This window comes from Uranotaenia lowii, chromosome 2 (genome assembly GCF_029784155.1).
Source record: "Uranotaenia lowii strain MFRU-FL chromosome 2, ASM2978415v1, whole genome shotgun sequence".
NCBI classification, from domain to species: domain Eukaryota; kingdom Metazoa; phylum Arthropoda; class Insecta; order Diptera; family Culicidae; genus Uranotaenia; species Uranotaenia lowii.
The window spans coordinates 416,536,281-416,561,344 of NC_073692.1; the positions used below are offsets into that span (position 1 = coordinate 416,536,281).

General features: G+C 31.9%; 2 protein-coding genes across 2 annotated transcripts; one reads left to right on the forward strand and one right to left on the reverse strand.

Moving 5' to 3' along the window:
- Positions 1-1,122: 1,122 nt before the first annotated feature.
- Positions 1,123-2,039, reverse strand: LOC129747102 (C-type lectin 37Da-like). Its single transcript, XM_055741125.1, has 2 exons — positions 1,879-2,039; positions 1,123-1,804 (listed from the first exon to the last, which is right to left on the reverse strand). The coding sequence occupies exons 1-2, from the start codon at positions 1,984-1,986 to the stop codon at positions 1,424-1,426; spliced, it is 489 nt and encodes a 162-aa protein (XP_055597100.1). The 5' UTR covers positions 1,987-2,039; the 3' UTR covers positions 1,123-1,423.
- Positions 2,040-8,065: 6,026 nt separating this feature from the next.
- Positions 8,066-8,984, forward strand: LOC129747041 (perlucin-like). The gene is made up of 2 exons (XM_055741054.1): positions 8,066-8,294; positions 8,358-8,984. Exons 1-2 carry the CDS (start codon positions 8,196-8,198, stop codon positions 8,733-8,735), a joined length of 477 nt encoding a protein of 158 aa, XP_055597029.1. The 5' UTR covers positions 8,066-8,195; the 3' UTR covers positions 8,736-8,984.
- The last annotated feature ends 16,080 nt before the right edge of the window (positions 8,985-25,064 follow it).

Below are 25,064 nucleotides of genomic sequence, written 5' to 3' on the forward strand. Positions count from 1 at the left end.
TAAAGATCGGCATGTCGCAGAGCTACGTCCAGAATGCAAAGAAGAGAGGAGCTGGACTACATACATACAAGGTACAGAACTTCCCAAACCGAGATGAGCGGCAACAATCGACGGCTAAAACTCGGGCACGGAAGCTCTACGAGAAAATGCTGACAAAATATGGCTGCTGTGTGTTGGACGACGAAACGTACATGAAAGCAGATTTTAAGCAAATTCCGGGGTTGGAGTTTTTCACCCGCAAGAGAAAGTTCGATGTGGACGACAAATTTAAGAAGAAGAAAATGTCGAAGTTCGCCTCCAAATATCTCGTTTGGCAGGCCATCTGCTCTTGCGGACTGAGGAGTGAGCTTTTCGTGATAAAAAGCACAGTAAAAAGCTAGATTTACAAATCTGAGTGTCTCGAGAAGCGCCTTTTGCCGTTCTAGCAGCAGCGCGACGAAGCTCCGCTGTTTTGGCCAGATTTGGCATCACGCCACTATTCTAAAAGTGTCCTGGAGTGTGATGAGGCCAATGGACCCAAAGGACATGATCCCGCCAAACTTTCCGGAGCTGTGCCCGGTGGAGCAGTACTAGACAATAATGATCTTCGGAATCTTCGGGATCTTCGGAAGAGCAAGAAGACAGTCAAAGACGAGAAGGACATGAGAAAATGAAAAAAACTGAGAAACTAGTAACGGATCATCGTGTAAAGACTTTGATGGAGGGCATCAAGCGAAAATGCGTTCAATTTTATACTCAAGCAAGGCTCCATCGATTAACTTTCCTCCTGAGTGTGGATTATTAAAATGCTTTTTGGAGTTTTTTTTTATAATTGATAGAAAGGCATGGAAGAAGCAAACGGCAGGTGATATTTCTGTTTTGTAGCATTTACTACGTATTGATTGAAACTAGACTGACAACATTAAGATATATCGAGAAATGTTCAATCTGATGATGACTGAGAGATTATGAACTGATATTTCAGCTAAGAAATTTGGTAATTATCACTTTTTTTCCTTAGATTTCAACAGTTACAGATTATTTGATTATTTTTTATTACCTACTTTTATTTTATTTTTCATTGCTTGGTTAACATGGAAGCACTGGAGAATACAACATTTAAAAAAATAATGAGAAAATAGGTTAAATTCACTAACAAAGAATTTATTTCAATTGATCAAGAATTATTCCAATAATAAATTATTCAGAAAACAATAGTTTCAATAAAAATGTATATGAAATATCTCAGGTGAGTTGGAAACGTTTTATTGGCTATGCAATATAACGAAATTGATCTGAAACTTATGGACTTATCTGATGAGTCATTAGTTATGGTGTAAACGCACTTTGCGTCAATCTCACAGTATCTGCTGCGCAAATAGTTCGATGATGTTAAGCGAACCACGCAATCATGTAACGGTGGAATTCCTACCTCTGACCAAGATCACTTGAACTCTGATACGCATTCGGTTCCTTCACAAATGAAGAACATGTGCCGATTGGTGCATCCGTTATCATTCCAAGTCCACTTTTGATTAAACCTCGGGATGTAGACTAGTTGCATGCAATGTTCGGTCTGATTGGCATTATTCGGCTCTCCCGGGGACCAATGACTGAACGTGACCAGCCGCCCAGTACCGATCCAGGTGAAGGAACCCTCCTCGCCCAGGTCACTTCCGCCGATCCAAAAGGCACAACCCACATCGTTAAACTTGTCCGTAGTTTGGACGAACTTCGCAATCTCGTCATTCTCAGCGCGGGATTCAATCGATGCCAATTTCATTCCGACCGAGCTGCAGAATTCAACCGCCTTGAACCAGTTTGTCTGGAAAAAAAATTATAAATATCTACTTGATAGAGAATCCTTTTTTTTTTCAAATTTTAAATATTCTCACTTACCCTATGGGATGGGATGTAGAATTTTTTGCCCATAACATCGGAACCATTTTGCCATAGAAGCAAAATCACTCCTAAGTGTAGTATTAACGTTTCAAATCGAAGCTTCATCACTTTAATCGAAGACGGAACAACAACTGAGAACTATGAAATTTACTGTAACAAGACAAACGTTTTTGCATCTCGGGGAGATCAGGTTTTCTTCGTTCCCTTCTTGGATTGTGAACTTGTTTTCTATAAAATGGAAAAGAGGCATAAGCTATCTCAATAATGTTTTCGTAATTTTTCTTGAGAACCTGGTTGATTTTTGTAGTATGTTGATCATATGAGTTAATATTCAAAGAATGTTTAAAAAAAAGTAGAAAAAAATGATCCCTCTTTCAGTTAAGCCGAGATCAAGAAAACATTTACCGCTAAATTGTTCAACCATAGCAAAAACTTTTACGATCTGTTAAATGCACACTACTAGAACGATTCAAAGTGTTTAAACCCAATCCGAATACATAGAGATTTTAAAACGTCGAATTTTTGTTATTTAAATAATTTTTGTAATTTTAATAATATTTGTATTTTTTGTAATTTTTGTCATTTTTTCATTCTTGTCATTTTTGTCATTTTAATAATATTTGTAATTCTAATGATTTTTGTATTTTTTATCATTTTTGTCATATTTGTCATTTTTTTTTATTTTTGTCACTTTTGTCATTTTTGTCATTTTTGTCATTTTTGTCATTTTTGTCATTTTTGTCATTTTTGTCATTTTTGTCATTTTTGTCATTTTTGTCATTTTTGTCATTTTTGTCATTTTTGTCATTTTCGTCATTTTTGTCATTTTTGTCATTTTTGTCATTTTTGTCATTTTTGTCATTTTTGTCATTTTTGTCATTTTTGTCATTTTTGTCATTTTTGTCATTTTTGTCATTTTTGTCATTTTTGTTATTTTTGTCATTTTTGTCATTTTCGTCATTTTTGTCATTTTTGTCATTTTTGTCATTTTTGTCATTTTTGTCATTTTTGTCATTTTTGTCATTTTTGTCATTTTTGTCATTTTTGTCATTTTTGTCATTTTTGTCATTTTTGTCATTTTTTTCATTTTTTTCATTTTTTTCATTTTTGTCATTTTTGTCATTTTTGTCATTTTTGTCATTTTTGTCATTTTTGTCATTTTTGTCATTTTTGCCATTTTTGTCTTTTTTGTCATTTTTGTCATTTTTGTCATTTTTGTCATTTTTGTCATTTTTGTCATTTTTGTCATTTTTGTCATTTTTGTCATTTTTGTCATTTTTGTCATTTTTGTCATTTTTGTCATTTTTGTCATTTTTGTCATTTTTGTCATTTTTGTCATTTTTGTCATTTTTGTCATTTTTGTCATTTTTGTCATTTTTGTCATTTTTGTCATTTTTGTCATTTTTGTCATTTTTGTCATTTTTGTCATTTTTGTCATTTTTGTCATTTTTGTCATTTTTGTCATTTTTGTCATTTTTGTCATTTTTGTCATTTTTGTCATTTTTGTCATTTTTGTCATTTTTGTCATTTTTGTCATTTTTGTCATTTTTGTCATTTTTGTCATTTTTGTCATTTTTGTCTTTTTTGTCATTTTTGTCATTTTTGTCATTTTTGTCATTTTTGTCATTTTTGTCATTTTTGTCATTTTTGTCATTTTTGTCATTTTTGTCATTTTTGTCATTTTTGTCATTTTTGTCATTTTTGTCATTTTTGTCATTTTTGTCATTTTTGTCATTTTTGTCATTTTTGTCATTTTTGTCATTTTTGTCATTTTTGTCATTTTTGTCATTTTTGTCATTTTTGTCATTTTTGTCATTTTTGTCATTTTTGTCATTTTTGTCATTTTTGTCATTTTTGTCATTTTTGTCATTTTTGTCATTTTTGTCATTTTTGTCATTTTTGTCATTTTTGTCATTTTTGTCATTTTTGTCATTTTTGTCATTTTTGTCATTTTTGTCATTTTTGTCATTTTTGTCATTTTTGTCATTTTTGTCATTTTTGTCATTTTTGTCATTTTTGTCATTTTTGTCATTTTTGTCATTTTTGTCATTTTTGTCATTTTTGTCATTTTTGTCATTTTTGTCATTTTTGTCATTTTTGTCATTTTTGTCATTTTTGTCATTTTTGTCATTTTTGTCATTTTTGTCATTTTTGTCATTTTTGTCATTTTTGTCATTTTTGTCATTTTTGTCATTTTTGTCATTTTTGTCATTTTTGTCATTTTTGTCATTTTTGTCATTTTTGTCATTTTTGTCATTTTTGTCATTTTTGTCGTTTTTGTCATTTTTGTCATTTTTGTCATTTTTGTCATTTTTGTCATTTTTGTCATTTTTGTCATTTTTGTCATTTTTGTCATTTTTGTCATTTTTGTCATTTTTGTCATTTTTGTCATTTTTGTCATTTTTGTCATTTTTGTCATTTTTGTCATTTTTGTCATTTTTGTCATTTTTGTCATTTTTGTCATTTTTGTCATTTTTGTCATTTTTGTCATTTTTGTCATTTTTGTCATTTTTGTCATTTTTGTCATTTTTGTCATTTTTGTCATTTTTGTCATTTTTGTCATTTTTGTCATTTTTGTCATTTTTGTCATTTTTGTCATTTTTGTCATTTTTGTCATTTTTGTCATTTTTGTCATTTTTGTCATTTTTGTCATTTTTGTCATTTTTGTCATTTTTGTCATTTTTGTCATTTTTGTCATTTTTGTCATTTTTGTCATTTTTGTCATTTTTGTCATTTTTGTCATTTTTGTCATTTTTGTCATTTTTGTCATTTTTTTCATTTTTTCATTTTTGTCATTTTTGTCATTTTTGTCATTTTTGTCATTTTTGTCATTTTTGTCATTTTTGTCATTTTTGTCATTTTTGTCATTTTTGCCATTTTTGTCATTTTTGTCTTTTTTGTCATTTTTGTCATTTTTGTCATTTTTGTCATTTTTGTCATTTTTGTCATTTTTGTCATTTTTGTCATTTTTGTCATTTTTGTCATTTTTGTCATTTTTGTCATTTTTGTCATTTTTGTCATTTTTGTCATTTTTGTCATTTTTGTCATTTTTGTCATTTTTGTCATTTTTGTCATTTTTGTCATTTTTGTCATTTTTGTCATTTTTGTCATTTTTGTCATTTTTGTCATTTTTGTCATTTTTGTCATTTTTGTCATTTTTGTCATTTTTGTCATTTTTGTCATTTTTGTCATTTTTGTCATTTTTGTCATTTTTGTCATTTTTGTCATTTTTGTCATTTTTGTCATTTTTGTCATTTTTGTCATTTTTGTCATTTTTGTCATTTTTGTCATTTTTGTCATTTTTGTCATTTTTGTCATTTTTGTCTTTTTTGTCATTTTTGTCATTTTTGTCATTTTTGTCATTTTTGTCATTTTTGTCATTTTTGTCATTTTTGTCATTTTTGTCATTTTTGTCATTTTTGTCATTTTTGTCATTTTTGTCTTTTTTGTCATTTTTGTCATTTTTGTCATTTTTGTCATTTTTGTCATTTTTGTCATTTTTGTCATTTTTGTCATTTTTGTCATTTTTGTCATTTTTGTCATTTTTGTCATTTTTGTCATTTTTGTCATTTTTGTCATTTTTGTCATTTTTGTCATTTTTGTCATTTTTGTCATTTTTGTCATTTTTGTCATTTTTGTCATTTTTGTCATTTTTGTCATTTTTGTCATTTTTGTCATTTTTGTCATTTTTGTCATTTTTGTCATTTTTGTCATTTTTGCCATTTTTGTCATTTTTGTCATTTTTGTCATTTTTGTCATTTTTGTCATTTTTGTCATTTTTGTCATTTTTGTCATTTTTGTCATTTTTGTCATTTTTGTCATTTTTGTCATTTTTGTCATTTTTGTCATTTTTGTCATTTTTGTCATTTTTGTCATTTTTGTCATTTTTGTCATTTTTGCCATTTTTGCCATTTTTGCCATTTTTGTCATTTTTGTCATTTTTGTCATTTTTGTCATTTTTGTCATTTTTGTCATTTTTGTCATTTTTGTCATTTTTGTCATTTTTGTCATTTTTGTCATTTTTGTCATTTTTGTCATTTTTGTCATTTTTGTCATTTTTGTCATTTTTGTCGTTTTTGTCATTTTTGTCATTTTTGTCATTTTTGTCATTTTTGTCATTTTTGTCATTTTTGTCATTTTTGTCATTTTTGTCATTTTTGTCATTTTTGTCATTTTTGTCATTTTTGTCATTTTTGTCATTTTTGTCATTTTTGTCATTTTTGTCATTTTTGTCATTTTTGTCATTTTTGTCATTTTTGTCATTTTTGTCATTTTTGTCATTTTTGTCATTTTTGTCATTTTTGTCATTTTTGTCATTTTTGTCATTTTTGTCATTTTTGTCATTTTTGTCATTTTTGTCATTTTTGTCATTTTTGTCATTTTTGTCATTTTTGTCATTTTTGTCATTTTTGTCATTTTTGTCATTTTTGTCATTTTTGTCATTTTTGTCATTTTTGTCATTTTTGTCATTTTTGTCATTTTTGTCATTTTTGTCATTTTTGTCTTTTTTGTCATTTTTGTCATTTTTGTCATTTTTGTCATTTTTGTAATTTTTGTCATTTTTGTCATTTTTGTCTTTTTGTCATTTTTGTCATTTTTGTCATTTTTGTCATTTTTGTCATTTTTGTCATTTTTGTCATTTTTGTCATTTTTGTCATTTTTGTCATTTTTGTCATTTTTGTCATTTTTGTCATTTTTGTCATTTTTGTCATTTTTGTCATTTTTGTCATTTTTGTCATTTTTGTCATTTTTGTCATTTTTGTCATTTTTGTCATTTTTGTCATTTTTGTCATTTTTGTCATTTTTGTCATTTTTGTCATTTTTGTCATTTTTGTCATTTTTGTCATTTTTGTCATTTTTGTCATTTTTGTCATTTTTGTCATTTTTGTCATTTTTGTCATTTTTGTCATTTTTGTCATTTTTGTCATTTTTGTCTTTTTTGTCATTTTTGTCTTTTTTGTCATTTTTGTCATTTTTGTCATTTTTGTCATTTTTGTAATTTTTGTCATTTTTGTCATTTTTGTCATTTTTGTCATTTTTGTCATTTTTGTCATTTTTGTCATTTTTGTCATTTTTGTCATTTTTGTCATTTTTGTCATTTTTGTCATTTTTGTCATTTTTGTCATTTTTGTCATTTTTGTCATTTTTGTCATTTTTGTCATTTTTGTCATTTTTGTCATTTTTGTCATTTTTGTCATTTTTGTCATTTTTGTCATTTTTGTCATTTTTGTCATTTTTGTCATTTTTGTCATTTTTGTCATTTTTGTCACTTTTGCCATTTTTGCCATTTTTGCCATTTTTGTCATTTTTGTCATTTTTGTCATTTTTGTAATTTTTGTCATTTTTGTCATTTTTGTCATTTTTGTCATTTTTGTCATTTTTGTCATTTTTGTCATTTTTGTCATTTTTGTCATTTTTGTCATTTTTGTCATTTTTGTCATTTTTGTCGTTTTTGTCATTTTTGTCATTTTTGTCATTTTTGTCATTTTTGTCATTTTTGTCATTTTTGTCATTTTTGTCATTTTTGTCATTTTTGTCATTTTTGTCATTTTTGTCATTTTTGTCATTTTTGTCATTTTTGTCATTTTTGTCATTTTTGTCATTTTTGTCATTTTTGTCATTTTTGTCATTTTTGTCATTTTTGTCATTTTTGTCATTTTTGTCATTTTTGTCATTTTTGTCATTTTTGTCATTTTTGTCATTTTTGTCATTTTTGTCATTTTGTCATTTTTGGCATTTTTGGTATTTTTGTCATGTTATTTTTTTGTTAGGTTGGATTCTGGGCTAGTTTTTTTTATATTTTTTCAATTTATTTTTTTGTCATTTTTTTCCTTTTGTTCGCGCTTTGTAACGATCAATTATTGGCAGTTTTGTTTCCATTTTTTAGCAGAGCTGAATTGTTTTTTGTTTCAGATTTATTTGTCATTAAAAAAATTGAAACCTTTCCTGTAAGTTTCTTCCTTGTTAATGACATGACAAATAACACACGTCACGACCCAAGTATCGCGACTAGTTGGCTTATCGATAGTTCTGAGCCGGTGGGATGCTGATAGGGTTTTCCCATCTCTAGACAGATGATGTTTAGTGATTGTGTATGACTTGGGCCATCTTTCTCTATAAATTTTGTTTGTAAATTTTCAAATTAATGAAAGCGTGCAGCTGGTCTGAGGACTTTGAAGGAGTTGATTTTAAGCGTCCAGTTTATATTTCAGGTGGATGAAGGAATAAGCAGTACACGATTCGAGTTCGCGGAAGCTTTTTCTATTTTAAATAATAGTTTGGATTGAGTATCCGATTTAATTTAAAAGACAATAATGTTCCGATTGAAAGTAGTTTCGTTGTTGATTTTTGGAGTTTTAATCAGTCACGTTCATTTAACAGATGCTAAGATATACCACATGGCTGAAAAAGGGGTAATTTGATTTTTTATAGGTATGAGGATGAGTATGATGTAATTTTTTTTTCTATCAAATCAGATGAACTGGTTCAAAGCATCGGAATATTGTCGCTCAATTGGCATGAGACTGATAACAATCAACTCGCAAGAGGAAAACGAAGAGCTGGCCGGATTCGTGAAGCAAACGAATAAATTTGAAGCCGATGGTTGTTCTTTCTGGCTAGGCGGAAGTGATCTGGGCGAGGAAGGTTGTTACACGTGGTCCGGAACCGGAAGAAAGGTGACATTTGCCAATTGGTCCCCGGGGGAGCCGAATAATATGAATAATGCCGAACATTGTCTGCAACTGGTCTACATTCCCCGGTTCAACCAATCCTGGACCTGGAACGATATCGAGTGTCACAAAACGATGTATTTTGTGTGCGAGGATACCGGATGCCTAGAAGATTCGCAATAGAAAATGTTTTCGAATCTCTTATCATGAGATTGCCACAAAAGCTTTGGAAAACAATCAGTTTGTTGGAAAACAAACATTTGAAATACTCAATCGGCATCACAATTTAATCATCCGTTAGTTCCTAAGTCGTCATTTGATATTAATTGTGTGTGAGCAAACTGGAATCATCTTGAAATACGTAGTTGATCAGTTGTTCTTCAACCTACAGCAAGTGAACAGTTTAATAAAAAGTTTTTTGCAAAAATCATACGATTCAATAGTATTTTTTTTGGATAAAAAAAAACATAAGTTGAAGCATCTCAAAGACTTTACCTAAAAGAATTCATACCTAGATAACCTTTACCTGTTTTAGCGCAAAACTAGTCAGTTAGTTGAAAAATTAAACTGTCAAAATGATACATCCGTCCAAGTTATTTGTTGCTCTGCTGATAATTTCAGTGCTGAGCTGTTTTTCCGGTAAGTAATCAATATTCTTCAATGTTTACACTAATAAAATTGTTCTGAAAACCGAATATTGAATTTCAGAAGCCAAACCCGCCTTGAGAAAAAGGATGATTTGCGATCCGGAATCGATTTTTATGGAAAGGTGTAACATCTGCATCTGTTCCGCGGATGGAACGGCTAAACAGTGCACCACATTGATCTGTACGATCGAAAACGAAGTTTCCAACAGGGCTGGAGCGGCTGATATTTTTCCAAATGGTTTGTTGAAGTCAGCTGACTGAAGTTAAGCTATGGAAATCATTAATTTCATGCAAAGATACAGAATAAGTGCTATAAATGTTGAGTTTACTGTTCAATATTTCTATTTCAATAACGGGAATTGAAATTTGATACGCCAACACATACATCTATGTTATTTTTCAAAGGTTTAAAGTACAAAAATATGATCTGATAATAAACCAAATAATTAAAAACTAAATAAATCAATTTGGATCCTGTCACCTGTGTAATATTGAATATCGGTTGCTGGATCAAGTTAGAAATGCAATGTTTTTTCTTACTGAAAACTTCCAGTTCTACAATGTTCGAAGAAAAAAGAACAGATCTACAGCCTCCATCAAGTCACCATCTATCGCCTAATGAAGCATTTTTTCAACTTTAAACATAAATGACAAAAATGACAAAAATGACAAAAATGACAAAAATAACAAAAATGACAAAAATGACAAAAATGACAAAAATGACAAAAATGACAAAAATGACAAAAATGAAAAAAAATGACAAAAATGACAAAAATGACAAAAATGACAAAAATGACAAAAATGACAAAAATGACAAAAATGACAAAAATGACAAAAATGACAAAAATGACAAAAATTACAAAAATGGCAAAAATGACAAAAATGACAAAAATGACAAAAATGACAAAAATGACAAAAATGACAAAAATGACAAAAATGACAGAAATGACAAAAATGACAAAAATGACAAAAATGACAAAAATGACAAAAATGACAAAAATGACAAAAATGACAAAAATGACAAAAATGACAAAAATGACAAAAATGACAAAAATGACAAAAATGACAAAAATGACAAAAATGACAAAAATGACAAAAATGACAAAAATGACAAAAATGACAAAAATGACAAAAATGACAAAAATGACAAAAATGACAAAAATGACAAAAATGACAAAAATGACAAAAATGACAAAAATGACAAAAATGACAAAAATGACAAAAATGACAAAAATGACAAAAATGACAAAAATGACAAAAATGACAAAAATGACAAAAATGACAAAAATGACAAAAATGACAAAAATGACAAAAATGACAAAAATGACAAAAATGACAAAAATGACAAAAATGACAAAAATGACAAAAATGACAAAAATGACAAAAATGACAAAAATGACAAAAATGACAAAAATGACAAAAATGACAAAAATGACAAAAATGACAAAATGACAAAAATGACAAAAATGACAAAAATGACAAAAATGACAAAAATGACAAAAATGACAAAAATGACAAAAATGACAAAAATGACAAAAATGACAAAAATGACAAAAATGACAAAAATGACAAAAATGACAAAAATGACAAAAATGACAAAAATGACAAAAATGACAAAATGACAAAAATGACAAAAATGACAAAAATGACAAAAATGACAAAAATGACAAAAATGACAAAAATGACAAAAATGACAAAAATGACAAAAATGACAAAAATGACAAAAATGACAAAAATGACAAAAATGACAAAAATGACAAAAATGACAAAAATGACAAAAATGACAAAAATGACAAAAATGACAAAAATGACAAAAATGACAAAAATGACAAAAATGACAAAAATGACAAAAATGACAAAAATGACAAAAAGACAAAATGACAAAAATGACAAAAATGACAAAAATGACAAAAATGACAAAAATGACAAAATGACAAAAATGACAAAAATGACAAAATGACAAAAATGACAAAAATGACAAAAATGACAAAAATGACAAAAATGACAAAAATGACAAAAATGACAAAAATGACAAAAATGACAAAAATGACAAAAATGACAAAAATGACAAAAATGACAAAAATGACAAAAATGACAAAAATGACAAAAATGACAAAAATGACAAAAATGACAAAAATGACAAAAATGACAAAAATGACAAAAATGACAAAAATGACAAAAATGACAAAAATGACAAAAATGACAAAAATGACAAAAATGACAAAAATGACAAAAATGACAAAAATGACAAAAATGACAAAAATGACAAAAATGACAAAAATGACAAAAATGACAAAAATGACAAAAATGACAAAAATGACAAAAATGACAAAAATGACAAAAATGACAAAAATGACAAAAATGACAAAAATGACAAAAATGACAAAAATGACAAAAATGACAAAAAATGACAAAAATGACAAAAATGACAAAATGACAAAAATGACAAAAATGACAAAAATGACAAAAATGACAAAAATGATAAAAATGACAAAAATGACAAAAATGACAAAAATGACAAAAGCATAGCATAGCATAGCATAGCATAGGGTGACTACACACATCGTGCATTGGCTGATACACGAGGTACAACTGATAATCAAGAGCAACGCAAGATGTAAAAATGAGTATCTGGATTCAATATTCATTCCAAGTGCTGCTCTTGAAGATCAGTGTGGTACCATGATGCACACCGTGACAAGTCAATGTAATCATAGAAGGGATTATCTGAAACAGCAAAAATAACTCTTTAGGTGCAGAGAACTCATACGACCCATAAAGCTGTTTCAGAAAGGAATGGAAGGGATGTTTTAGTGGGAAATCCTACATGGCAAATAGGATTGACAAAATATGTTTAAATATAATCAAAATAAAATGAAACAATCTCACCAAAGTCGCGATGAGGCGATGAGGGAAGGAGGCAGCGTGGGTTGATTTCTATTTGATAGTCCTGTTGCCCTAATGATGATAATCCCTGCACCTTCCAGTCACTGTTGTTTGATAATCCAGCAAGTACTTATGGATGATTTTTCGGGATTTGAGTGCTTCTTTTCTTCTGCTGATTTTTTTAACACAATCGTCACTGCTAGCCTTACACAGATTTCGAAAAAAAAGCTTCTAAACAGATAAAAATCACAATATATTCACGAAAACAAACGAGAAAATTTCGAGGTCGGAAAAAAACACATCCGTCCTCTAGCAGTGCTTGCTTTGATCCCACAAAAATGACAAAAATGACAAAAATGACAAAAATGACAAAATGACAAAAATGACAAAAATGACAAAAATGACAAAAATGACAAAAATGACAAAAATGACAAAAATGACAAAAATGACAAAAATGACAAAAATGACAAAAATGACAAAAATGACAAAAATGACAAAAATGACAAAAATGACAAAAATGACAAAAATGACAAAAATGAAAAAAATGAAAAAAATGACAAAAATGACAAAAATGACAAAAATGACAAAAATGACAAAAATGACAAAAATGACAAAAATGACAAAAATGACAAAAATGACAAAAATGACAAAAATGACAAAAATGACAAAAATGACAAAAATGACAAAAATGACAAAAATGACAAAAATGACAAAAATGACAAAAATGACAAAAATGACAAAAATGACAAAAATGACAAAAATGACAAAAATGACAAAAATGACAAAAATGACAAAAATGACAAAAATGACAAAAATGACAAAAATGACAAAAATGACAAAAATGACAAAAATGACAAAAAATGACAAAAATGACAAAAATGACAAAAATGACAAAAATGACAAAAATGACAAAAATGACAAAAATGACAAAAATGACAAAAATGACAAAAATGACAAAAATGACAAAATGACAAAAATGACAAAAATGACAAAAATGACAAAAATGACAAAATGACAAAAATGACAAAAATGACAAAAATGACAAAAATGACAAAAATGACAAAAATGACAAAAATGACAAAAATGACAAAAATGACAAAAATGACAAAAATGACAAAAATGACAAAAATGACAAAAATGACAAAAATGACAAAAATGACAAAAATGACAAAAATGACAAAAATGACAAAAATGACAAAAATGACAAAAATGACAAAAATGACAAAAATGACAAAAATGACAAAAATGACAAAAATGACAAAAATGACAAAAATGACAAAAATGACAAAAATGACAAAAATGACAAAAATGACAAAAATGACAAAAATGACAAAAATGACAAAAATGACAAAAATGACAAAAATGACAAAAATGACAAAAATGACAAAAATGACAAAAAATGACAAAAATGACAAAAATGACAAAAATGACAAAAATGACAAAAATGAAAAAAATGACAAAAATGACAAAAATTACAAAAATGACAAAAATGACAAAAATTACAAAAATGACAAAAATGACAAAAATGACAAAAATGACAAAAATGACAAAAATGACAAAAATGACAAAAATGACAAAAATGACAAAAATGACAAAAATGACAAAAATGACAAAAATGACAAAAATGACAAAAATGACAAAAATGACAAAAATGACAAAAATGACAAAAATGACAAAAATGACAAAAATGACAAAAATGACAAAAATGACAAAAATGACAAAAATGACAAAAATGACAAAAATGACAAAAATGACAAAAATGACAAAAATGACAAAAATGACAAAAATGACAAAAATGACAAAAATGACAAAATGACAAAAATGACAAAAATGACAAAAATGACAAAAATGACAAAAATGACAAAAATGACAAAAATGACAAAAATGACAAAAATGACAAAAATGACAAAAATGACAAAAATGACAAATAGACAAAAATGACAATAAAGACAATAACAAAAAGCGAGTTCGTCTGTGGCGAAGGGGTTCCCCAGCTTGCGTTATCATGCTAGTATGATATCATAGACAGTTCGTCTCCGCATGATGAAATCTGCATTTCCAGCGATCTTCGTTCCGGTACTTCATCTGAATCGGACTACTCTATCAGCATTTTCTACCAGAACATAGCTGGTGTCATTCCTGCTTGATCGATTTTTTGCTTGCTACTTCGTGCTCCTTCTACGATATCATTGCCTTTACCGATTCATGGCTTAATCACCGTACCCTCTCCAGTCAGATTGTGGGCCCAGATTATGCAGTGTTTCGTTGCGACCGTAGCCCAGCAAAAAATCTACTGGTGGTGGAGTGTTACTTGCCGTTAAATCTAAACTCCCGGCTTTGTTTATTGAAGACGTTCACTGGAACGATTTGGAGCTTCTTTGGACCCGCATTTATCTCGGTAATAGGGAACTCTATCTATGCGTTGTGTACGTGCCTCCTGATCGTTCTGGTGACCTGGTTTTAGCAGAGTCCTTTTCGCGTTGCCTGGCTAAAGTCAGCTCTTTTTGTTCTCCTGGGGATGACATAGTCTTCATTGGCGACTTCAACATGCCCGGCCTAAAATGGTGCTCCTCTCGAAGTGGCTTTATGTTTCCAGATCCTATGCGTTTTTTGTCCTCGGCATCTTCTAGCGTATGTATACTTAGACGCCCTGAGTACAGCGAGTCTGTATCGAAAATGAAAACAGACGTACGTTCGACCTCTGTTTCGTTTACGAAAGTTTCAGGATACCGACGATTGACTTAGCTCCCGCTACCCTTGTCAAAACCTTAAATAGTGGTCTCTCTCTTTGCCGCAAGGATATATGTTCCCGTGAGGAGAACGGCATCCTTCTATCGAGATTTCAAGAATGTGGATTTTGAAGCTATCTCTTTCGTCCTTGAGTCCATCGAATGGGCAGTTGAGCTTGATCCTTCTGATCCAAACGCAGCTGCTGAGACATTTTCGAACATTCTCAACTACATTATTGATCGCCATGTTCTGAAACGTAGGGTGGCTACAAATCTGCGGGCTCCCTGGGTCACTAGAGAACTGCGGTGACTGAAGACGGCCAAGAAACGTGCACTCCGAAACTACAACAAGCACAAATCCCCTTACACTAGAGGGGGAATACCTCAAACTAAACTCTGCTTATAAAAAAATCAGTAAGCGTAGCTACTTTAACTATCTAAACCGGTTACAAAGGAATTTCAAGACGAAATTTTTTTGGAAGCACATAGAAAAATCAACGGAAAGAACCAGGGCTTACGTCCTACATGTTCCTTAACAGAGACACAGCGAATTCTGATCCAGAAATTTGTGAACTTTTTGCCGAGAAATTTTCTAGCATTTTTACAACTGGGCAAATTTCCATCGAGCAACTAGCCAGGGCTGTCGGAAATATATAACCCCTAGGGTCATCTTTGAATGATATTCCGGTCGACGATGCAGCCATCCTAAAAGCGACAGCTAATCTAAAAAAAATCATCTTCTACGGGCCCGTACGGTATACCAGCTACTTTTCTGAAGCGTTTTATGCCATGTCTGCTGACACCTATCAGGCATACCTTTCAATCATCGCTGGACTGCGAAATCTTTCCCTCATTGTGGAAAGAAGCTCACATGTTTCCTGTCCACAAAAAGGGAGATAAGAGAGATGTGAGCAACTACCGCGGAATCTCCGCTCTAAATATGCGCGACCACCAAACTGTTTGAACTGGTTGTTTTGGATCCAATTTTCTCATTTGGCAAGCTTCTTCTCCAACGATCAGTACGGGTACATGCCCAAACGATCCAAGACTACAAACCTACTGAGTTTTACATCGTTCGTTCAGGACAGCTTTACCAAGAAAACTCAAACAGACGCCATTTACACAGATCTCTCTGCTGCGTTCGACAAGGTGAACCACGATATTGCAATCGCAAACCTCGAACGTTCAGGCTTCTGTGGTTCCCTACTGGATTGGTTCCGGAGCTACTTAATGGGACGAAAGTCCATTCGTACTGGTGAATCCTTTTCTTGACAGTTCGCTGCCTCTTCAGGATTGCCCCAAGGAAGTCATTTGGGACCGATCATTATCGTGATCTATTTTAATTATGTACTCTCGCTCCTCGGCGACACAAAGCTCGCATATGCCGATAACCTGAAACTTTTTCACACCATAAACGGCCAAGAAGACATCAACTTCCTGCAACAGCAATTCACCGCTTTTGCTCACTAATATTGTAATATCGGTTTCACGTAAGCGGCACCCTCTTCATGCAGAGTACATTCTCGGAGACAAAACCATCATCTGGGTGAACCACATCAACGATCTGGGCGTTATTCTCGACCAACGGCTGGAGTTCAAGACTCATACGAACTATGTTGTCGACAAAGCTTCTCGAAGTCTTGGATTCTTGTTTCGTATGGCCAAAGACTTTAAAGACGTATATTGCCTAAAAAGTCTATATTGTTGGATAGTTCGTAGTTCGTTCTATTCTCGAGTACGTTTCAGCTGTTTGGTGCCTATTGGTGGTTGGTGGTGGTGGTTGCTGTTTCTTGCGGTACGCTCTACGACACCCAAATTGGCAAGATCCGTTTCGTTTTCCAAGCTATGAAAATCGCTGCCGTCTCATAGGCTTAGATACGCTTCAAGTTCGTCGAAATTCTAGTCGTGCTCTATGTAGTTGTCGAGGACCTTCTCACATCTAGAATCGACTGCCCCGAACAGTTGGAAGCTATACCTCTAAGATAACGACCCCGAGGATTACGAAACCAGAACCTGCAGCTCTACGTTCTCATTCGCCTGAACAATTACGGAGCTAACAGCGCATTCGGTGTTCTAAAAACTTTTAATCGGTTTTCGGAACATTTCGAGTTAAACGTCTCAAGGAACGTGTTCCAAAGAAAAATTTAAGAATTTCAAGTATTGAGTAGTTTTATGGTGATATTAATTTTAATTTGTTAGTTATAGTGTAATCATTAGGATCAACATGTGATCCGTTGATGTTCTAAACCATAGGTCGGCGACCTGCGGCTCTTTAGATGTATAACTGCGGTTCTTTAGCTCAATGTGCGAAAATTTTGAAAATCCTCGAAATTTTCTAGCGTAAACGGACGCAACATAAGTTCCTTCAGTTCAGACACCGTTCTGATCAAATATGAACATCAAATGATGAATTTAATAATGCTTTGAATACTGATAATAATTGTTTTGTGCATTTAAATTTCTTTCTTAAAACATTTTGTTTTTAAATTTTTCAAATATTGAATTCCATCTCTCAATGTTCCTTTTCAAATCCATGAAAAAAAATTAAGTTCTCCGTTCTTATTTTGAACATGAGTCCAAATGAACAAAATTTTCAAGTTTGTTAAAAAATATTTTAGTAAACCGGGAGCTGAGAGCTGGTCTAATTTTAGAATTTCATGTATAATATGAATATTTTTAGGAATTTATTCGAAGGAGAAACACTATTTGGTAAAAAAGCTTTTTCTTCTTCTTCTTTTTACATCTTTTTTTTAAATTCTAAACCTAATTCCTAATTCTGCAATTATTTTTAAAACGTCATGGCTGTTCTAAAAGTTGATTTTGATTTCTAAGTTTTTATAAGAATTTTGGTTTGTTCTATGAGGTGATAATCAAAATAACGTCAAAAAACTAAAATCGGTTTGTTGAAAAATGAAATACAGCGAAGCAAAGACTAAGTTAGATTAGTTAGATATTATTATGTAAGATTTATTATTGTTATGCAAGATCCGAAATACCTATCAAAACTTTTGGACCCCAGCATATTTCTACATCATCGGTTGAATCTATTCTTGACGATTCCAAAAATCCAAGATACACTGAAATACAGCAAATCGGTCAAGAATTAAAAGTATTTTAAAAATATTTTTTTACTGTTTGAAGTATTCGAAATTATTTTGTTTGAAAATATTGAAAAATTAGAATAAATTATTCACACAACGAATCTTATATCATTAAAATTGATTAACATTTTCGGCCAGGGAACCTCTAACAAACTTCTATAAAGTTTAACATTACAAATTCGCAAGTGAATACTGAGAATTCATTCAACAAATTAAAATATCTATTTGAAAAAATCAAATAGATTCAACTCAAATCACTAATTGTATAAACATTGAAAATATGAATTTGTGATTAGAATTCATAGAAACTTGACAGAAGGATCAATCTGAATCCATGATATATTTCAGACCCAGATGTTATTATTTTTAAGATTTCATTAGTATGGAGAAGAATCAACTTGGAAGGGTGTCGATTTTGAACAGAATTGAGAATTTCAACTTAAATTTTCGTTATCGAAAATAATAATTTTTGAAACCTTTTTTTATTTTATCAGAAATCAAAATGAGCACTAAAGAGCTGAATCGGAATGCTTGTAATGAAAAAAAATTAAAAGAAATTTTATAACCACATTTTATAAAACACATCTCGCGACAGATTGTTAAATTTTGTCGAATTTTGACTATTTTTTTTCAATCCGTAAAATGAACATGTATGAACTAAAATTTGTTGGTTTATTTATTCGAATTACAAAGAAATAAAACTCAATGGATTTTAACGGATGTTCAAAACCAAAAAAAAAATGAAGACTTATTTGTAGAATTTGAAAAAAAAAAAATAATAGTGACAAACCCACGTATAGTTTTTTTTTATATTAATTTAAATCTTAATTTAAATCATTTTTATCAGTGTTCGGCATCGCTAACTGAAAAGTTAGCGGCGCTAATTAGGTCACGACGTATTACAGGACACGACACTTGACGTTCTTACAAACGGAAAAAGGATTCAAAATTACCTTTTTTGTCGACCGGTTTCGGGCTCGATGTTGCCCATCTACAGGACGATGTCCGACTGATCACACGAAGAAATTACTAGCAGGATCATACTACGAGTGTCGTAGTATTCGTCGAAAGAAGGTTCCTTTAGGCGGCATCCATAAATTACGTAACGCAAAATATGCACTTTTTTGACCCCCTCCCCCCCGTATGTCAGAATCGTAACGATTTGACGTACCCCCTATGAAAATTACGTAACGCTGATAATTATCCCCCCCCCCTATCTTCTCAGGTTTTTGAATACTGATTTTTGAAGATCAAAAAGAGATTTTAAAATAAAAATTTTTAACATTCTTCGAAACGGAATTATTATTTATCCACATCGCTTCTTAGTACCTACTCTATGATGCCTTTCTGATCTGATAAAATTATTTGATTGTCACGAGTTGCTCTGTGCTTGTTCACTGCAATATAACTTGTTATGCAAAATGGAGTATTTAGTAATTTTCGTCGGAATAATCAAAATTGCATTTTTTAAATAGATTGAGAAAAGATAGTAAAATTTCCGGTTAATTGAGTTCTTGGGGGTAAATGTTCCAAATATTCGGTTTTCCAACGGTTATTTCACGGATATTTAATACACATTTAAAGGAATCTATCTCAGAAGAGGAAAACTTACAAACCAGTTCCAATCATGTTGAAGCCTACAAATTTTAGGCTGATTTTGGTTTGTTTATCATTCTGTAAAAATTGCATGACATCAAAATCGCTGCTATTACACTAACTTAAATTTTTAAGGAAAAAAATCGTTACGTAACGATAAGCATAAAGTCTGCTTCATTTAATATTGTAACAAATTCTTTTGCTCATTGTGGCGCTCCTAGTGGACGGATTTGGAAACTTTTTTCACCCACGTGTCGGGAAATTCATTACCTTTCACCATGTATTTATGTCAAAACACCAAACGATAGCATTTTGTAAACAACCGCCATGGAAGCCGAACGGAGAGATCAAATTGTGCACAGTTTTCTTACGAGTACGAGTACGAGAATTTCTTCGAAACAGCAATGAATAATTTTTTTAATTTTTTTTATGAAAGAGTAAAGAAAATGCTACATTTGTATGAAAAACAAATTATGAATTCGTTAATAAATGACTGAACTACACGCAATTGTTTGTGTTCCAATATTAAATGAAGCAGACTTTACATCCGTCGAACTTGGTCAGCACTTGGTCGTGCAGCTTTCGAGCACGGATTCTGGCCACATTGTTCTGCTTCAGCGTCCGATTTGGCTGTTTGCTGGCTCGGAATGACCTTATTCCTTCCCGGAGACGAATTCGTCGCACCGTACTGTGAGCTGCCTGGAACTTATTGGCCAAATCGCGGTCTGAAAGATTGGGATTCCTCTTGACGGCCTTGATGACTTTCCCACGCAGTTTCCGGTCGACAGTTCCACTCCGACGCTTCGAATGCGTCTTCCGAGCCGTCGTCAATGTTTCCTTGTACTGCTTGATAACACGCCATACGGTATTTCTGGGCATTTTAAGCTGTTTAGCTAGCTTCGATGCCGACAACAATGGATTTTTAAGAAAACTGTGCACAATTTGATCTCTCCGTTCGGCTTCCATGGCGGTTGTTTACAAAATGCTATCGTTTGGTGTTATGACATAAATACATGGTGAAAGGTAATGAATTTCCCGACACGTGGGTGAAAAAAGTTTCCAAATCCGTCCACTAGGAGCGCCACAATGAGCAAAAGAATTTGTTCCAATATTAAATGAAGCAGACTTTACCTAGCCCCCTCCCCTATGTCACAATTCGTAACGCTCGAGCTTACTCCCTTCCCCCCCTAGGAGCGTTACGTAATTTATGGATGTCCCCTTATGAGATTTTCCTTTTGGTGAAGGTGAAAAGCGGCGACATAATTGGTGGGTCATCTTCGTTCATTAGCGGTTTTTCGGAAGTACTAATGAACATCGACTCCCAAGCGTTCAAATGTGAGGCTTTTCTTACGCATTTCCTATAGATCACTTTTTCCCAGTTTATGGAGTGATCCATTTCCGTTGCGTGGGCGGCTACGCTGGATTCATTGACCCTGTTGTTGTCTACAGCATTCCGATGTTCTTTAAGTCGAACTTTAAATTTGCGACGAGTTTGGCCAATGTAAACAGCTGGGCAACTCTCACAGGGAATTTCATAGATTCCGGATCTCTCATCCTGCGGGATCTTATCCTTCAAGGAGACCAACCGATCCTTAAGGGTGTTGCCGCTCTTGTATGCTGTTTTCAGACCGTGTTGAGAAAGGATTTTTGTTATCCCATTAGTTAGTTTCGGGTGGAACGGCAGGCTAACTCTGTAGGGCTCTTCTTTCTCTGGCCTGAAAGTGGTAGCATCACTTCGGTACTTTTTTCGGGCATGTTTTCGGAGAATTTTGAGTACAAATTCGTTGTCAAAACCGTTCAAAAAACCTGCCTCAAGGATTTTATGTTTTTTTTCTTCAAAATCTTCCTTTTCCATGGGGATATTGTACAGGCGGTGCGCCATGGAATGGAAGGCGGCTTGTTTTTGGGCACCGAAGTGGTTGGAATCTGCTGTTATGTATCGGTCGGTTGAGGTTGGTTTTAGATATATTCCAAATTTGATGGTGTTGTCCTCTTTCCTTGAGATTAGGAGATCAAGGAAAGGGAGTTTTCCCTCAACTTCTTTTTCTACTGTAAATTTTATCGACCTGTGTTTGGAGTTTAGAAGCTCTAATGTCTGTGTGAGATAACGCTCCTTTACCGAGGCAAGGATGTCATCGACGTAGCGGACAAAATTATGGACAAAATTATGTAATTTACAAAAGTATGTACAAACCGTGAACATTACGCAGGGATCTGGGACAAATTTTAATAATAAAACTTCAAAACTTTCACAAATCGTAAAATTTAGGATTTATCTTCCTTAACCCTTTAATGCATAGTGTTGTTTTAAAACAACACGAATCAAAATCCAAATATCTCGGAAACGCGTGGATATTTTTAAATGATGTATGCATAAAAAATATTCTAGAGATTAAAAGAAATTAAGCCATCGTATTTTGATTACGATATCTCAATGTATGTGTGAGATATAGAACAAAGTATGCAAAAAAATTGCAAAAATCAAATTTATTTATTTTTTTGAAAAAAGTAGTTTTTGGAAAATCGCTGTTATTTCTTCAGATTTGCAAATTCTAACAAATTTTTTAATCTCAATCAATCACAAACACCTTTCTGCTCCCAATTTTCAAGGTTTAGAAGAAATTAGCAAAACCGTATTGAAATGAATTAAGAATTTCAAAAATTATTTTTCAACTTTTATGGGCCGTAACTTTCATAAAACTCAAAATAACGACTTCAAACCTATTGAGTTTTGTTATTCAAATTAAAATGTTATTATTTTACTGAATCAATAACTGTTGTTCACATTTTAAAAAAGTCATGCGTTAAAGGGTTAACCGCTACGCTTTTGATATTTTTCGACCGAAGAAAGCTTTCGTACCCGCATAATCAATTACAATATATAGAGAATATTCTATATTGTCTCTAAACGTTATCGTTTATTGTAAAGTGAACAGTATATGTACAATAACACAGACCATATTAACAATCTGTATTATGATTATCTGTTAAAGTACCATATGGGGAAAGGGCTGTTAAGCATGTTTACCATTCAAAAAGAGCGATTTTTTCGAACAAATATTTCATGCTACATTATTGGATACGGTTAAAATATCATCCACTTTTGGCGAGCAAAACAATCTACCTGAATGTTCTAGCTACGTTGGAATACAAAATCATAGATTTCATCAACTTCAATGGATATAGTTTGCTTATAGTAGTTTGTAGTAAAAATAACGCTCAATCATACGTTCCGCATATTGTAAAATATTTTTAAAAAGAGCTTCCCTGTACCATAACCAATATAGTTCCAATTCTTTCCCACAAAAAATAAAATAAAATTAAAAAATTTAAATGTTGAGATTTTTATTTTTTATTTCTGATATTATACATGGATTATACAATCTTACCTATTTGTGCAGATCTGCATTGTTCAGCCTTTCAGTAGATTTTTTTTCCGCTCTCCGCTCAGCAGAGATCTTTGTTTCTGTAATTTCATTAGTTTTATTTAATCTCACTAGTTTTTATCGATAATATAATATAGTTTTACTTACTTTTCGCGTTCTGTGTGTTTTTCTCAGCGTGATTCTTTTTTTTCGGAGCCATTTTGAACACAGTTTTCAGTTCCGAACCTGGCGTGGGGTTGCCGACACAAATTTTAACGAAGTGAAGTGAAAATTAGCAGATGCTGAACCCAAGAGCGAAAAAATGCATAAGCTCACAACTACATCTTAAAATAACAATATTAGTTATTATCCGCAAGAGGTGAAATGATAACGACTTGTCTAACTCATACAATGTTGTCAATGTTGTTTTTTTTTTAATTTAATGTCTAATGCTAAGAAAATATAAGGAAACTTTGTCGTACACTGTTAGAGTCCTGGATAAGGTCCAGAGACAATATTCAAAGGTTGCAAATTTTTATTCTCTTATTATACTATACTTACTAAATCATATATCATATTGTCACTGTCACTGATACGATCCTGTCATAATTTATTGAGGTAATAAAATTTTGAACATGTATAATGAAATGATACTTGGAAGATATTTCATACTGGTACTGCTACCAATATATTAAGTTAATAGTTAGTACTATATCCCCAACTGTTTTTAATTATGCGGGTAGCTAATCATTTGTCCTGGTGCAGAATATCAATCTAGAGGAACTCGTTCAGGAATGAAAAGATAGGTGTTTTGGGCAAAGTTGTTAATTCGCATATTTTGATATAAAATTTAAAGGCGAGAGATTTAAAAATAGCGCGATAATAACAATTACTTTTTGTAGAGCATTTTTCAAGTATTTTTTTTTTAATTCAACCGTATCTCCTTGAGTTAAGATTGTAGAATAAATAACTTTGTAGAAGAAACTAAAGCTCTAAAATGCTAAACAAGAAAGTTATGATTTATATCTCGCTATTGGTGGACTTCTAAACTTTATATTTCATATCAAAATATGCGCTTTATTTTACAGAGCAATGTTGTCGAAAACACCAGCATTCTATCTTAACTACCTTTGGCGTTATTCATTTAGTTCCGTTAGATTTATATTCTGCATTGTAAATTCTGACACACTTCCAAACATCGATCCAGACGCAACCGATGAAGACAAACCGAGTTTTCTGTAAAGCTTCTCTTTCGCCCGAGTGTGAACGAATTAATCTGCACCGAGAACGCACTTCATCAGTTTGCTTGCATCTCTTGCCCACACTTGGGTGGACGCTTGGTCGCTCTGGAGGTAACTGAGCATTGTTTAAAGATTCTCTGCTTGCACGCTAGAAACTATTAAACCATTTACGATTCAAAAATAACCATTTTTTACCTTTTCCCGGGAAATGACATTTTATGAGTTCTCCTTGAGAAGTCATAAAATGACTTCTAGGGGAGAAGTTCGAATATGGTTATTTTTCAATCGTAAATTGTAGCATCCTAGAAGTAAGAGAATGGTTATTTTTTAACCGAAATATAAAGAGCAATATTGCGGGATTGAAGGTTTTCATAGGCTTATCGACAAAATTAAGCAAAAACACGGTTTACAAATATGTATGTTGTTTATTTTATTCCTTGTATTTCTGTGCTTACTATTTGCCATAGAAATGATGGCAAAAGATGATATTTGAAAAAAGATATGGACGGAAGCAGGAAATGATAAGGACTGGTGCCTAGCGCTAGGCAAACACCAACAGCAGCCGTAACACCCGGTAACATTTGAAGCAGCAAAATTGATTCCCCCCACGATTACCACCGGATTCGAATGAGAAAACTAATCTAATGTCGGTTCCGAACAACGCTTGAAGTGGTGATCCCATATGCCTCGGTGACATTTTGTTGATCCGTATAGCTTCCACAACACCAGTGCTGTTCCTTCACGGAGGTTTGAATGATTCCTTTATGACCGGCGGATGATGTATTTCATGCGGTCCAGTCAGTTCCAGCTCCTCCCGGATGGTGAAAAAACTGGTCGTTAGAATAATTCGCATTTCGCAACGATTGATAGAAAACCTAAAACAAGAATGCTTCATTCAGTAACCAACCTTATTTATCCTTTGAAGTCTATATTAAAAATTATTCGAA

Coding starts and splice junctions, on each gene's coding strand:
- LOC129747041 (XM_055741054.1), top strand. CDS start 8,196: ATGTTCCGATTGAAAGTAGTTTCGTTGTTGATTTTTGGAGTTTTAATC. Junction 8,295..8,357: donor ACCACATGGCTGAAAAAGGG/GTAATTTGATTT, acceptor CTATCAAATCAG/ATGAACTGGTTCAAAGCATC.
- LOC129747102 (XM_055741125.1), bottom strand. CDS start 1,986: ATGAAGCTTCGATTTGAAACGTTAATACTACACTTAGGAGTGATTTTG. Junction 1,805..1,878: donor TCTACATCCCATCCCATAGG/GTAAGTGAGAAT, acceptor TTTTTTTTCCAG/ACAAACTGGTTCAAGGCGGT.